The sequence below is a fragment of the Xenopus tropicalis genome, chromosome 3 (genome assembly GCF_000004195.4).
Source record: "Xenopus tropicalis strain Nigerian chromosome 3, UCB_Xtro_10.0, whole genome shotgun sequence".
Classification (NCBI taxonomy): Eukaryota; Metazoa; Chordata; class Amphibia; order Anura; family Pipidae; genus Xenopus; species Xenopus tropicalis.
Window position 1 is genome coordinate 133,140,217 of NC_030679.2, and position 14,985 is coordinate 133,155,201.

Consider the following 14,985-nt stretch of genomic DNA (forward strand, 5'->3'; position numbering starts at 1 on the left):
GGTCTAATTAGAGCTTGCATAAGCCATTTTTTAAATCCCTGGTGCCCTACCATAATTATTTCAATATCAAATCTCAGCTGCCCAAATTGCTGATTTGTCCAGATCCTGCTGCTACACCCTGGGTGGAAATGTCCTGCATAGTTTTGTGTCATCAGAAAACACTGATACTTTACTTATAATACCCTTCAACTTAACCTTTTTGAAAAGGAAACATAGGTTCCCAGACAGACTAAGAGAGGGAAGGCCTGTGCCTTTGTGGAACAGCTTGGGTTGGTTGTTATAATGGTTTAGCCTGTGTGGAACAGCTTGGGTTGGTTGTTATAATGGTTTAGCCTGTGTGGAACAGCTTGGGTTGGTTGTTATAATGGTTTAGCCTGTGTGGAACAGCTTGGGTTGGTTGTTATAATGGTTTAGCCTGTGTGGAACAGCTTGGGTTGGTTGTTATAATGGTTTAGCCTGTGTGGAACAGCTTGGGTTGGTTGTTATAATGGTTTAGCCTGTGTGGAACAGCTTGGGTTGGTTCTTATAATGGTTTAGCCTGTGTGGAACAGCTTGGGTTGGTTCTTATAATGGTTTAACCTACGTGGAACAGCACCAGTTTGGAAACCGAGTCTGAACTGTATGTAATAAATAAACTTTATTGTGGAAAAGAACTGTCTGATCATCTGATGTTCATCTATCTCAGTGAATAAATTTCTGTGCCATCCCTTACCTTTCTTCATTATGTACCAATAATCTGTTACTTTCTATCTTACTTAGGTTCTTCTCCATCATTTTGATTCTCATTGGCCAGCTGAGTGATTCCTTCTCAGTCTGGTTCTGCCTCCTACGTGCCCTCTGTATTTCAATACACATAGTTCGCCCCAAGACCCTCTGTTTGGATCCTGCATACAGACTAAACTGGGCATGCTCACTAAATGACACCCCATTGGCCCAGTGATATTAGCTGTGATTGGCCCTTCTGGAAGCTGCCTTTGGGTTGGCAGAAGGAATCAAACACTGTTCTGCATTTACGACAGGGGCTGCTCCCTTTCTGGCTTACAAAGTTGGCTGCCAACAATTCCAATTTGTTAGTCTTTTTTTTATACACAAGGGAGATCACAGAAACTGCCCAGCGGTAACCATCACAGCTGAACCCACAAGTTCCAGTGCCTAGAAGTAGCAGTGCCCAGCCCTGCCCCCCCCCCCCCACCCCAGGTAGAACCGCAAAGTGCAGGCTGGCTACCATAGGAACTATGAGCAAACTGGTAATGCTGAAGCTACAATAAAGAGCCTCATTTTCTAAAGGAATTGTGTTTGTGAGTCCGACCCTATGTCTACGTCCTTCTCTGGCTCTGTGCCATCACAGGGGCAATAAGCACACTTTTCCTGCAAATATTCTGTCCTAAATTATCCGTGTACGCACAAGTAGTATTTTCTTTTTTTATTACTGGGCTGTATATTATTGTGCCATATGGCCATGCTAACACCTGCCCAAAGTCCGGTGACTAAGGGCTCTGGCACACGGGGAGATTAGTCACCCGCGACAAAACTCCCTGTTCGCGGGCAACTAATCTCCCCGAAATGCCATCCCCCGGCGAAAATGTAAATCGCCGGTGGGATGGCATACGTGGTGGCACGATTTCCCTGAAATCGCGGAAGTTTCCTCTCAAGGCGCCGCGTATGCCATCCCACCGGCGATACACTGACCACTGGTCTTTAGGAAAGATAACAATCTTTCCACTCTAGTAATGTTAATGGCCAAAATGTTAGATATGTAGGTATAAACAAAGGAATTCTTTACCCCTATCTGACGATTAAGTATTAATGTTATGATGTTCGGGCACTTTCAAAGGCATTGGGGCATTAAGCTTTTTATTGGAAGGCAGCAATAACCTTTAAAGTATCACAGCTTCACTCAAACACACATTTATTGGGTGCCAATGGTTGTACAACAATTGATTTATTATCTCACATTATGCTCACAATGGTGTGATTACAATTTTAAGTGAATATACATTATTGCCATGAAAATACAATGGATGTTTTGACACAAACCTGATGGCATTAGATGAGGAGAAAATGTATACTTAAGTAATTACATCCCTTTGGATCTAGCCTGCTCCACCTGATCCTTGTTTACATGCTTTCTCTTCTACAGAGATTTGATTTTAACCCAGGGTTTGCACCTTATTCCAGCCCAACCCTACCCAGACTGGTGGCATCATTCATCCACCCTCCTCCAAAAATAATACCAGTAATACCTTTTTATTGGCTGTTATTTTACCCTTTTGGGTGCTATTCTCACATCTGCCACTAGATGAATGCATTTTGAGCAATGCAGACAATTTCTGAGCTAATATTGACCTGTAGGATGCTGAAACCTACTCCAGCCTTCAGGTAACCTGCTTTTTGGGAGAGTTATAGGACCCATTGCCTCTTACTGTATATAATGTATTTGGGCTTCCACCCACTGTATTTGGGGTGTCAGTACTCTCTGCTTCTAACTGTGAAATGTATTTAGGATGTGGGGATATTTCTCTTGGATGTAATAATGTACTATTATTTACAAGTGTATTGATGGGCTTTACTCTCACTGACTCAGAGAGTCTGAAGCTAATGGCACATGGGGCAGATTTTTGGACACAATATTTTATCTGGCAGACAAAATTACTAAAACTAAAGGTTTCTTGGCCTGAAAATGCACAAGGAAGCATTAGTTTTGCTACGGAAGATTCAGGGGAACGAATAGATAGCTCATAGCACAAATAAAACACATCTGCTAAGGTTTACTGTTAAAAACATGCAGAAATCAACTGACTTGTTGCCAATGTAATTGTATTGTTAAATACTGTTTTGTCATAATGTTTGTTTTTCAGCATCAATTACAAAAAGTATAGCAGCACATTACAAAGTAAATAAGAAAAAACACGTACAGATATACATCGGGTTTGATTATTTAAGGGTACGGCGCCATGGTTGGGAGCCTCTAACAATACTGCTGGGGAATTTTGCAGATATATGAGTACTTTGCAGTACAAATACGATCATTCCAGCCCCCATTGTATATCTCCACACAGTTCTCGTTCCCTAGATTATTGGGTTCATTTTGGAGCCAGGAACTATAAAACAAGATTTATTAGCGAGTTTATTTTAACATTTAGAGTTTTGGAAATGATAGTAGCTGCTAACTTGCTCTATGGCTTTTGGGATAGGCCCACGTTACAGTCTGCCTTGCACTAAACACTGGCAACATTCTATATGATCAAGGTGGTCACAATAAATGGGGTAAGCCCCCCGACTGCATATATTTGTGTGTGCGGCTCTGTTACAAAAACATTCTATAGCAGCCACAAGGGGCAGTTATCCCTGATGCAATTGTAGCTGAGGTATCAAAACACACAATTGTGCTTACCTTTTTTTATACAAATTGGCCACCGTTGTACTGACTATTGGACTATAATGTAATTTGGGGTGGGGATATGACATAAGGGAGGGGAATGAGCAGATAGGGTGAGAAAAAGGTGGACTAAGTGGGGAAATGGGTGGGGCAGAGGTGGGCCTTTGTAGGCTAGTCAGCCTTCACACAAGTACATTGCTGATAAATTTGTAATACCAGTGCCGGCCCAGGCTGGGGATTTACTGGCTAGGCTGGTTAAACACTGGCCAGGTGGCAACGTAAATGGGCTTGGATCACCCCAACATACATGTGTTTACAAACATCCCTACTTACGTGAAGTGAAGATCTCTGCCATTGATCCATTTCCACTTATTCTGCCCAGGAGCTACACGATACATGCCTATCCAGTAGTGCTCAGAACCAATTAATGGCACCAGAGCTTTCTGTGTGTGAGATACAGAGACAAGGGAAACCAAAGATGCTTTAGGATATATTTATTCAATATATAGCTGTAAAAGAATCCAGATCTGAGTATATTGACAGTATGTATTTGCCTGCTTCTGAAAGACTATGTAAGGGTCCTCTCCTACTACAGGATGGCTTCCATTTGGCTGCTGAGCACCAAGGGAATAAATCTTAATCAGTTTCATCTTCTGGAGCAGAGAACATGAGCAAACACCAGCCTCTGGATGGTTCTCTCTATAACATGTTGCCTTAAATATTCACTGTACAAGATAACTATATCCCTACTGTATGGGTGTGCCAGCCATGATTTGCCTTTGGAATATATTTATAAATGGAACATTATACTTAAATTAACCTGTGCTCCTTACAGTTTGATCATTTTCAATCATTGTAGACTAAACCCAAGAAGAGATATTTTGGCAGAGATATTTTAATTAAAAGGAGCATTTGCTGAGAACCCACCATCCCAGGACTCATTCAGCCTTTCAAAAGCAATAGGTTTTGAATAAAGTGTATTGCTATGAGGGTCTCTAAAAATGTATTGCATAGAACATGGGTTACATTAGGACCCCTTATATTGTAAGGGAACCCCTGCATAGATACTTATGGATGGCAATATAAACCTGTGATGTTTTTCACTGGCCTTAAGGTGCCCATACATGGGCCGATTCTAGCTGCTATCGGTCCCTTAGACCGATTCGGCAGCTAATCGGCCCCTGTATGGGCACTACCGACGGGCCTGCCCAACCAATATCTGGTCCGATACCTGGTCCCTGAACCAACTTTGCCTATACCCGTTATTACAATTCGACTGTTTGGCCCTGGATTCTCCCCACCCGTTGGTGGGGGATATCGGGAGAAGATCCGCTCGCTTGGCGACATCGCCAAGCGAGCAGATCTTAAGGTGTATGGGGACCTTTAGTGGCTCAGTTTTAATGTAGGAAGCACCTTGTGTCAACACTTCTCATTCCAAATGTCCAATTGTATATTCTGAAATACAGGCTCCACCCATTTACTCCTCTTTCTGCTTCAGTATACAAACTGCATCAGCAAATAAGTACAGGCAACATTGATGTGAGGAGCACCCAACTTATGGAACTTTTCTTACCATTTCTTTATCATCGTCTAGAATAAGAAGCACAGAGGTTGTGTTGACACAGTTACTATTAGCCTCCTCCCAGGTCTGCTGATTGTTATCAAAATAGTAACAAAAGGAATTCACCATTCTCCAGCCAGAGGGGCAGCGTCGGCAGGTTAGTTCTAATTAAGTATAGAACAAGAACGTGTTAAAAACACTCAGCACAAGCTGGAGCTGGGAACACAGACATCCCTGATTCACCAGATTGCAAGAAAACCATGATTGATGTCATTCAAGTGGGTGTATGTTTATGTTGATAATTTGATATGCCCCAACTCCTCAACATACCCCTTACTATGCCCTAATAACAGCCATTGCCCTTTTTACCTTTTTCTGAATTCAAATATCTTGCCTTCTTTATATCTCCTTCCCCACAACATCCCTATCATCACTGGGAAGTTCATTACAGAGACCTTTGCTTACCCAAAGTCTGGTTAATGGTCATGATTTGTGATACAAGGATGGCTTTCTCCTCATCTGGAAATGAAAAATATCCATTATTTACATTTCTCAAGAAAATGTGGCTACATGGAAATATGCATGTATTTCCTACACATTGTTCCCATGAACCCTACTATGGGCCATACGTCTGGTATTATTGTTGTACATTTCTAATAAAGATTCCCTCTACTGTATACCCATTAAAGGATAGATGATAGATAGATAGATAGATGATAGATAGATAGATAGATAGATAGATGATAGATGATAGATAGATAGATAGATAGATGATAGGTAGATAGATGATAGATGATGATAGGTAGATAGATAGATAGATAGATAGATAGATAGATAGATAGATAGATAGATGATAGGTAGATAGATAGATGATAGATAGATAGATAGATGATAGATGATGATAGGTAGATAGATAGATAGATGATAGGTAGATAGATAGATAGATAGATAGATAGATAGATGATAGGTAGATAGATAGATTATAGATAGATGATAGATAGATAGATAGATAGATAGATAGATAAATAGATAGATGATAGATAGATAGATAGATAGATGATAGATAGATAGATAGATAGATAGATGATAGATAGATAGATGATAGATGATGATAGGTAGATAGATAGATAGATAGATGATAGATAGATAGATAGATAGATAAATAGATGATAGGTAGATAGATGATAGATAGATGATAGATAGATAGATAGATAGATAGATAGATAGATAGATAGATAGATAGATGATAGGTAGATAGATGATAGATAGATAGATGATAGATAGATGATAGATAGATGATAGATAGATAGATAATAGATAGATGATAGATAGATAGATAGATAGATAGATAGATAGATAGATAATATTTGAAGTATACTCACCTGCCTGCTGCAGTTGACTTGTAACAATAGAATCTAGAAACAAAAACATGATGTGATTTAGAATTGGGTACAAGGAGCATCCAGAATATTGAATGGCCTTTAGAACTTCTCATTGGGTATTGGTTAAGGTTGAAATTAACTTATGCACAGGTACTTCAGAACATTATCCCCCATATGTAATAAAAGGCACTAAGTTTGCCCAGGAGCAGTAACCCATAGTGACCAATAAGATGTTGGCTTTTAAACAGGCAACCAGTAAATTCTACCTGCTGATTGGTTGCTATAGGCTACTGCTCCAGGGCAAACGTAGTACTTTTTATTGCATAATTAATTTTAGAGGTGGAACAATGGTTAGTATTGTGACAGTAAACAAAATAAGTGTGGCAGACTCTTCTGTCTCTTAGAAACCACAAGTGAGATCCCACCAACAAATAATTCCAAATTTTGTGGTTAACCCATAAATAGTTAGAGGAAAGAGCTGGAAAGTGCCGTATGGTCAGCTCAATAAGGATCTCTCTGTAAATATCAATCTAAGATTCAGGCTCATTGGCAGTGAGCAATGGAAAGGAAAGATCAGCAACCGTGTAGGGCGGAGAAGAGGTGGTGCATACACGCAGGCTGCTGGTTCAAACCCAACCAAGGTCAGAGCACGTATCAGTCTTAAATCTGCCTACTACTTATAAAACTCACAATGTATGAACACCAGGCTGGTCAGGATTATCAGGAAAATAAATGCAGTTATCAGCAGGATCACCAGAACCACCAGAAATCTCTTCTGTGTCCTCAGTGTTTCACTTGCCTTCAGATCTGAAACAGAAGGAGATGTATTGTGTATATATATATAGTGATACTGAGCATCTTGCCATCTGCATCCTTTATTCCAGTGATCCCCAACCAGTGGCTCAGGGGCAACATGTTGCTCCCCAACCCCTTGGATGTTGCTCTCAGTGCCCCCAAACCAGGTAGTTATTTTTGAATTCCTGACTTGGGGGCAAGTTTTGGTTGAATAAAAACAAGATTTACTACCAAATAAAGCCCCCTGTAAGCTGATAGGGTGCATAGAGGTTCCCTAATAGCCAATCACAGCCCTTAGTAACATGGTATTTATTAAGATGTTCGATTAACAATTCACATTTGAGCTTCATTGCAGTAGTGAGATGGAATCCTATTTTCTGCCCTCCCTTTCTCAAGCACGTCTCTGTGTCAGTATCTCCCAGCATCAACCACCGCCAATATCAAACTTCATACGCACGAAGAAAGTGGAAGTGGTGTGTCTGATCACCATGGAGATGTGACTTGTATCTCAGGTCATGTCTACACAGAAGCAGGCACACCAACAACTGTTACCAATGTTTGTAGTTGCCAATAGCAACATGAAGGTCACTTTTACAACCTAGGGGGCGTAGTTAGGTCCAGTGTCACCCTAAATACAGCCCTGGTAATATAAGTGGCTAATATGTGCCTACTGATGGTGCCAGTATTTTTAGAGAAAAATGTTGACAGATTATGTGACAATATCTAAACAGAGCTCCAGAGAGCTGGAAAATGTATGCATGATCGGCTGGGTCTGTCTGGTTTTGACCTGGACAGCCCGGATTTCAGAAGTGCTGTCCGGGTCAAAACCTCCTGCCTGGTTTCCCAAATCAGGAAAACCGGGCAGGACTCACTAACATTGACACGGCGGTCGGCCAATCACCGATCACCGCGTCACAGCCCCGCCCCCATGACATCATGGGGGAGTAGGCAGAAAAGGTACAGATGAAGCCATTGGGACTGCACATTTTGGAGCAACGTGCCAAACACAATTTAGTGCTATGTCCTGCCTCTAGATGGTGCTACGTTGCTTCTGAAGGCCATTGCACTCTAGCACCATCTAGAGGCAGGATTTAGCACTAAAAATTGACAGTGAGACAAAATGTAAAAACCCGATGGCGTCATCTGTACCTGCCTAGTGCCACCCCACTGCCTATGGAGGTGCCTAACCCTAGTTCCAGCCCTGGATTCAGTCATTTAAGCATAGCCATGAGCATGAGTTGACCTACTAGTTATCCAACTGGTCAAAACCACAGGTGGGATGGTTAGATATAGTTATATTTGGTCATGTACAAGAATGGTCATTTGGTCTGCAGGTGTGAAAAAGTGAAAGGTATATATAAATATACCATGGCCACATAGCAAAGGATTGTACCATGTTTAAGTACTACAGGAACAACTCCTGGCATAAAGAAGGGGGGAATCAAAATTCCCAAAGGTGGGGATCAGAGAGGAAAACCACCAGAGTACGTGGGTGCCATATAGTGTGCTTAAAACTGAAAAAGAATTGCTATGTGAGGAAAATTACTGAAAAATGCATGGCAAAATTATGAAAATGAACTGGACTTCCTTAAATAGGAATTCTCGAGAATTAAGATACCACAGTAAAAGCAAAATTGGCGGTTACATGGAGGAAATGGCTTCCTGAAACAAGAGTAATGTTTTATGGGTTTTCCCCTCCATGTCTGAGTTCTGTGGTTTAAGAGACCAAAGAGGATGCAGTTTACCAACATGGTGGCCAGGACCTTACAGACTTTCTCCCAAGTGGAGGATCTATCAAGAGAAGATGAAGTGAAATCTGAGAGGGAGTTAAAGAACAGAGGACGATCATGGAATATGGAGAATATGGCGTTCTAGGAAAGAGCATCTGTAAACATGGACATTTTTATAAAAACGGACAAGATTAGAAGAAAAGCACATGGAGAACTTCATAGTCATATTTGCTTTGGAATACTAACTATGGTTTCTGCTAAGTAGTTATTAATCACACCAGAAATCAAAGGTAGTGTCTCCTCTCATCTATAAATATACCATTGCCCCATCCACACGCATTGCCAGTTAAGATATTCAGTTGCTACAGACTGCCTGTAATTCTAAACTGACCCCAAGGTGCCATGCATAGCTATATGGGCAACGTAACTGGCTATAAATAAGTATGGCCACCCTACGTATTGCCAAATAAAGGCTGTTATAAATGCATTCAGTTTCAGAGTAATCTATCCTAACCATTATACTCTTCTTTATCTTCTTCATTAACTTCCATGTTCTTCATGGCAGACTGAATGGTTTCCATATTTTCATGCGTTTCATACTCATTATCAACATGGCGCTGGCATTTTTCTGGGGATGCAAAATAAAATATACACTTATGATCGAAGGTGCCTTAATAGCACATGGTTATTATCAGTCCTAGACTCACTCCCTTCACAGTACAGATAGATACATTAACAAAACTGTTCCCCCCTTCCCCATTACATAAAAACCCATTCACAAAATCACGCTATTACAGCCTCTAGTACGTAACCCACAAATACCCACAGTTTGCATTTATGTACATTAACACTGTCCACTTGCAGCTTATAAAGGGGGAACCAAGTTCCCATTGAATCATAACCTAAGATGTATTCATCATTCCAGAACCAATACAGTATAACAATCTGGGTCCAAACACAACTCCCTTACCCAATTGCTTTATCCATATGAATCTTTGGGCAGGGGCAGATCCCTCAGCATTGATGCTAATGTAACCAATAGCAACATTTTTGACCAGCAGATATAATATAATTTCTGTACTATGTAAAGAATTATTGGCATAATGGTGACAGACAGATAGATAGATAGATAGATAGATGATAGATAGATAGATAGATGATAGATAGATAGATAGATAGATAGATAGATAGATGATAGATAGATAGATAGATGATAGATAGATAGATGATAGATAAATAGATAGATAGATAGATAGATAGATGATAGATAGATAGGATAGATGATAGATAGATGATAGATAGATAGATAGATAGATAGATAGATAGATAGATAGATAGGATAGATGATAGATAGATAGATAGATAGATAGATAGATGATAGATAGATGATAGATAGATAGATAGATACAGATAGATAGATAGATAGATAGATAGATGATAGATAGATAGATAGATAGATAGATAGATGGATAGATAGATAGATAGATGATAGAAAGATAGATAGATAGATGATAGATAGATAGATGATAGATAGATAAATAGATAGATAGATAGATAGATGATAGATAGATAGATAGATAGATGATAGATAGATAGATAGATAGATAGATAGATGATAGATAGATAGATAGATAGATAGATAGATAGATGATAGATAGATGATAGATAGAAAGGTAGATAGATAGATAGATAGATAGATAGATAGATAGATAGATAGATAGATGATAGATAGATAGATAGATAGATAGATAGATAGATAAATAGATAGATAGATAGATAGATAGATAGATGATAGATAGGTAGATAGATAGATAGATAGATAGATAGATAGATGATAGATAGATAGATAGATAGATGATAGATAGGTAGATAGATAGATAGATAGATAGATATATAGATAAATAGATGATAGATAGATGATAGATAGGTAGATAGATAGATAGATAGATAGATGATAGATAGATAGATAGATGATAGATAGGTAGATAGATAGATAGATAGATGATAGATAGATACTAGATAATGGGTACTAAATAGATGGTAACTAGATACTAGATTAAAAAAAATAGTGGGTTTGGGAAGTGGTCCCTATTTATGCTTACATAGCAGAATGGGCATCTTGGTATTTATGGAACTTCCTCAATCACAAAAAAGATAGATTTTCTAGCATACATTTTATCTACAGTCAACAAGAGCAATAGTCTCAGAATCCCCTTAAAGGGACAATGTCCTTCAGAAAAAAGGTGTAACCCTGTGGTTATGGGGGGGGAGGGGCAGGGGAAAATGGAGCCTGTAATGTGGGGGTCTGTTTCATCTTGGAAATCTTAGAAAATCCCTCCTCCAAAGTCACTTTTCTACCTACCAGCCATGGGTTACATAAGTATAAAGTAGTGTCATTTGGGGAATAGGTTTGCAGTGGAACCCACAATTTATGTTCGTCAGGAAACTAGAAAAAAATGGTATAAAATCCAGGAAATACATCATCAGGTTCAAGTTTTCAAAGGATATCAGCTCTGTGGTCAGTTTATCTGTGTAATACAGAGTATTAATGTGCAGCATTAATGTTACACTATGGGACGGCAGGGACAAGAGAGTCAGATGCACTTGGGATTTGTGGGCGGCTATTGGAGGTGCAAACAAACTGGCATTCACTGTTTTCCAAAGGATCTAAGGCAAAATAGGCAGCAGTGGGTATTTCAAACATCTTAATTTCACGAAAAATAACATTCACACAGGGCAAACATGTATTTCTCAGAAAAGCAGGGACACATTTTGGTGTAACACCTGGGAAATGCACCAATTGAAGTGCGTTATAAATTTGTGGGACTGCACAAAAACAAACAAACAAACAAAAAAAACAAACCAGTGTAAAGTACTGGAAAACTTAAACTACAGAAATGTAAAATTGAGGTTTGACAGTATATTTCTCCTGGCTGGAAGCAAATTTTGCTTTTTGCTACATTGTCTCTGTAGTCAGGCAAGCAGCGCAAAGAATAGCAATGTATAGACATTCTGCTTTCTGTAGCAGGGGCATTAACAGATAACATTAAAATTGTTGACATTTTTAAATGAATGTACTGCAAATATGAACACAGATAAATATATATATTTATGTATCCTGATACAGAGGGAGCAGACATTATTGAAACAAACAGCCCAGGGGCAGGTGTAAGAGGAGAGTGGCCCCCATCACATGGGTGTGGCTAATGCAAGGGTATAGGCTCCTCCCTGCTCTTCTCTCTCCATATTAATGATACAGACATATTCCCATATAGATCTCTCCCATCCCAGTCCCTTGTTATACCCCTTACCTGTGTCCATCTTGTGCCAATGGATGGGAAAGTCTCTCTGCCCAGCTGAGTGGTTCCTTCTCTCCCATCCCAGCCCCTTGTTATACCCCTTACCTGTGTCCATCTTGTGCCAATGGATGGGAAAGTCTCTGTGCCCAGCTGAGTGGTCCCTTCTCAGTGTGGTTCTGCCTCTTCTGTACTAGAGACAGCCGCTCCCTGTGCCTCCACTTCTGCTTTAATCATCATTCCTTATTATTTTATACTTCCCCTTAAGACAGGGTCCAGTGGTTAAGAAATATATTAATGTGTATGTCTATAATCTATCTGTTGTTATATAACAATATCTGTCTCTTGGTCTATACATCTAAGTATGCAGCTTTCAGGCCTGTTCGGTCCAAAAAAACTGCTATCCAAACAAAAGTCTTAATTTTTTGGCATTTAGTGCTGCCCTGACCCTGCCTCATATCCCATTGAGGCACACAAATGCAACTTAGGGTGTTTTAACCATTGAACCACAGCTCAGAAAGGCTAGAAGGTCTAGAAAGTACAACTGGAACTTTTCATTGTTAGATTTAGTAAGAGATAGCATAGTGCATGTGTACTCCAATCCTATTGATTTGGAAGATACTTTTTGTTGGAAAAATATCAGGGAATGTATAGCCAGACTGAGAGATGGGTTGTATCAGAGGGCTAAATCAGCCACAGAATTGGTTGGGGACAGATATGGAACTGTTTACTGCTGGTGATGTAAACAGCAACATTTAATTTTAGATCTCCTTTATTATTATTGTTAGAAGGTTTGGGATCAGAAAACCAGATTCATCATTCCACTGCTCTCTTAGGACAACTAGAGGAGCTAGAGGAGGGCCAGAATAAACCTAGTAGAGTTGTAATGAGTTCTACACCAATGAAGGGGAAGCCCCAAAACCGAATAACATGTAAACAGATATGAGTAGATTTGTTGAAAGCAAGAGTTCCTAGAGAAGATATAAATGGGGTGCCCACAGCCGAGTTGCAAGTGGTAGGCGACAAGGCAAAGATTAGAGTTGCTGCCAGTCAGAAAAATGGCCAATGCCAGTGAGGAGCTAGAAGAGGTCCAGAATAAACCCAGCAGAGTTGTAGTGAGTTCTACACCAAGAAAGGAGAACAGGGTCGGACTGGGGTGTGAAGGGCCCACCGGGGCTCTCGTCCCTGGGGCACTCAGCCCGACGCGTCCTCTAACCCCCCCCATAGGGGCCCCCCTCGCAAGGCCCCCACCCGACGTCCTCCCCAGAGCGCATAAATTTGATGCATCAGGGGAGGAGCGTTCGGGAGGGGGAGTGCCGGCAAGGGTCGGGTCCGACCCTGAAACTGAATAACACGTAAACAGATATGAGTAGATTTGTTGAAAGCAAGAGTTCCTAGAGAAGATATAAATGGGGTGCCCACAGCCGAGTTGCAAACAAGTGGTAGGCGACAAGGCAAAGATTAGAGTTGCTGCCAGTCAGAAAAATGGCCAATGCCAGTTCTCTTCTTTGAGTCCAAAGACAGAATCCACAGAGGTAGAAGAGTCAAATTTAAGTTGTCCTGAAAACTACAAGCCTGCAAAATTGAGGCCTAGCTGTCTTGAGGAAAGGGCCAGTGTAGCAAGGAAGGAAGTTAGGTGCTATAACAGTTGTAAAACTGGCCACATAGCAAGGGATTGTACCAGGTTTAATTACTGCAGGAACAACTCCTGGCATAAAGAAGGGGGGAATCAATATTCCCAAAGGTGGGGATCCGAGAGGAAAACCACCAGAGTACATGGGTGCCATATAGTGTGCTTAAAACTGAAAAAGAATTGCTATGTGAGGAAAATTACAATCTGAAAAATGCATGGCAAAATTATGAAAATGAACTGGACTTCCTTAAATAGGAATTCTCGAGAATTAAGATACCACAGTATAAGCAAAATTGGTGGTTACATGGAGGAAATGGCTTCCTGAAACAAGAGTAGTGTTTTATGGGTTTTCCCCTCCATGTCTGAGTTCTGTGGGTTACAGAGACCAAAGAGGATGCAGTTTACCAACATGGCGGCCAGGACCTTACAGACTTTCTCCCAAGTGGAGGATCCATAAAGAGAAGATGAAGTGAAATCCGAGAGGGAGTTAAAGAACAGAGGAAGATCATGGAATATGGAGAATATGGCGTTCTTGGAAAGAGCATCTGTAAACCTGGACATTTTTGTAAAAATGGACAAGATTAGAAGGAAAGCACATGGAGAACTTCATAGTCATATTTGCTTTGGAATACTAACTATAGTTTCTGCTAAGTAGTTATTAATCACACCAGAATTCAAAGGGTGGATTGTAGTGTGATGAAAAAATATAAATGATTTCTGTTCTATATAATGTAGGCTTTTCAGATGTGTAGGCCTGCATAGAATACTAATATTTCCATTTAACACAGGTAAACACTAAACAATGGGCAATGGGCTAGACATTGGTTCGTACCCACTATATAAGTGGGGGAGTTTAGTTTATATCATTATACAGGAATATGGGAGGGATCATCAGTTTGTTTTGATAGGTCCTCCTGTTACAGGTGGAGTTGGCTTGCTTAGGTTGTGATGTTTGATTGGATCAGAGTACCCAAGAAATAAGCTTTCACGGGTCTGTTCAGGAGGATCTCTTCTAGGACTTTGAAAGGGCCTAGACACATAATCTCCCATTGAAGTTGGCTATTTTGACCAAAGGCCCACAGGATCTTAACTTCAAGGACTGCAATTTGAACGTACCTCTTTTGAACTTCTCCACCTTAACGAAGCTAAGTATTAAGTGTTAGAATGGCTTTATTCACTCTAGTACTGTAATTGTGTGTATTGTTTAGG

General features: G+C 40.2%; 1 protein-coding gene across 1 annotated transcript in view; it reads right to left on the reverse strand.

Annotated features, from left to right (window-relative positions):
• Nucleotides 1-1,887: 1,887 nt before the first annotated feature.
• LOC101731464 (CD209 antigen-like protein C) overlaps nt 1,888-14,985 on the reverse strand; it is a 49,371-nt gene continuing 36,273 nt past the window's right edge. The window contains exons 2-8 of the mRNA XM_031899343.1: nt 9,362-9,475; nt 7,013-7,129; nt 6,323-6,355; nt 5,406-5,459; nt 4,953-5,104; nt 3,713-3,822; nt 1,888-3,101 (exon numbers count right to left, since the gene is read on the reverse strand). Of these exons, the coding sequence (XP_031755203.1) occupies nt 2,969-3,101; nt 3,713-3,822; nt 4,953-5,104; nt 5,406-5,459; nt 6,323-6,355; nt 7,013-7,129; nt 9,362-9,475 (713 nt within the window). The 3' untranslated portion in view covers nt 1,888-2,968. The remainder of the gene's footprint in view (nt 3,102-3,712; nt 3,823-4,952; nt 5,105-5,405; nt 5,460-6,322; nt 6,356-7,012; nt 7,130-9,361; nt 9,476-14,985) is intronic.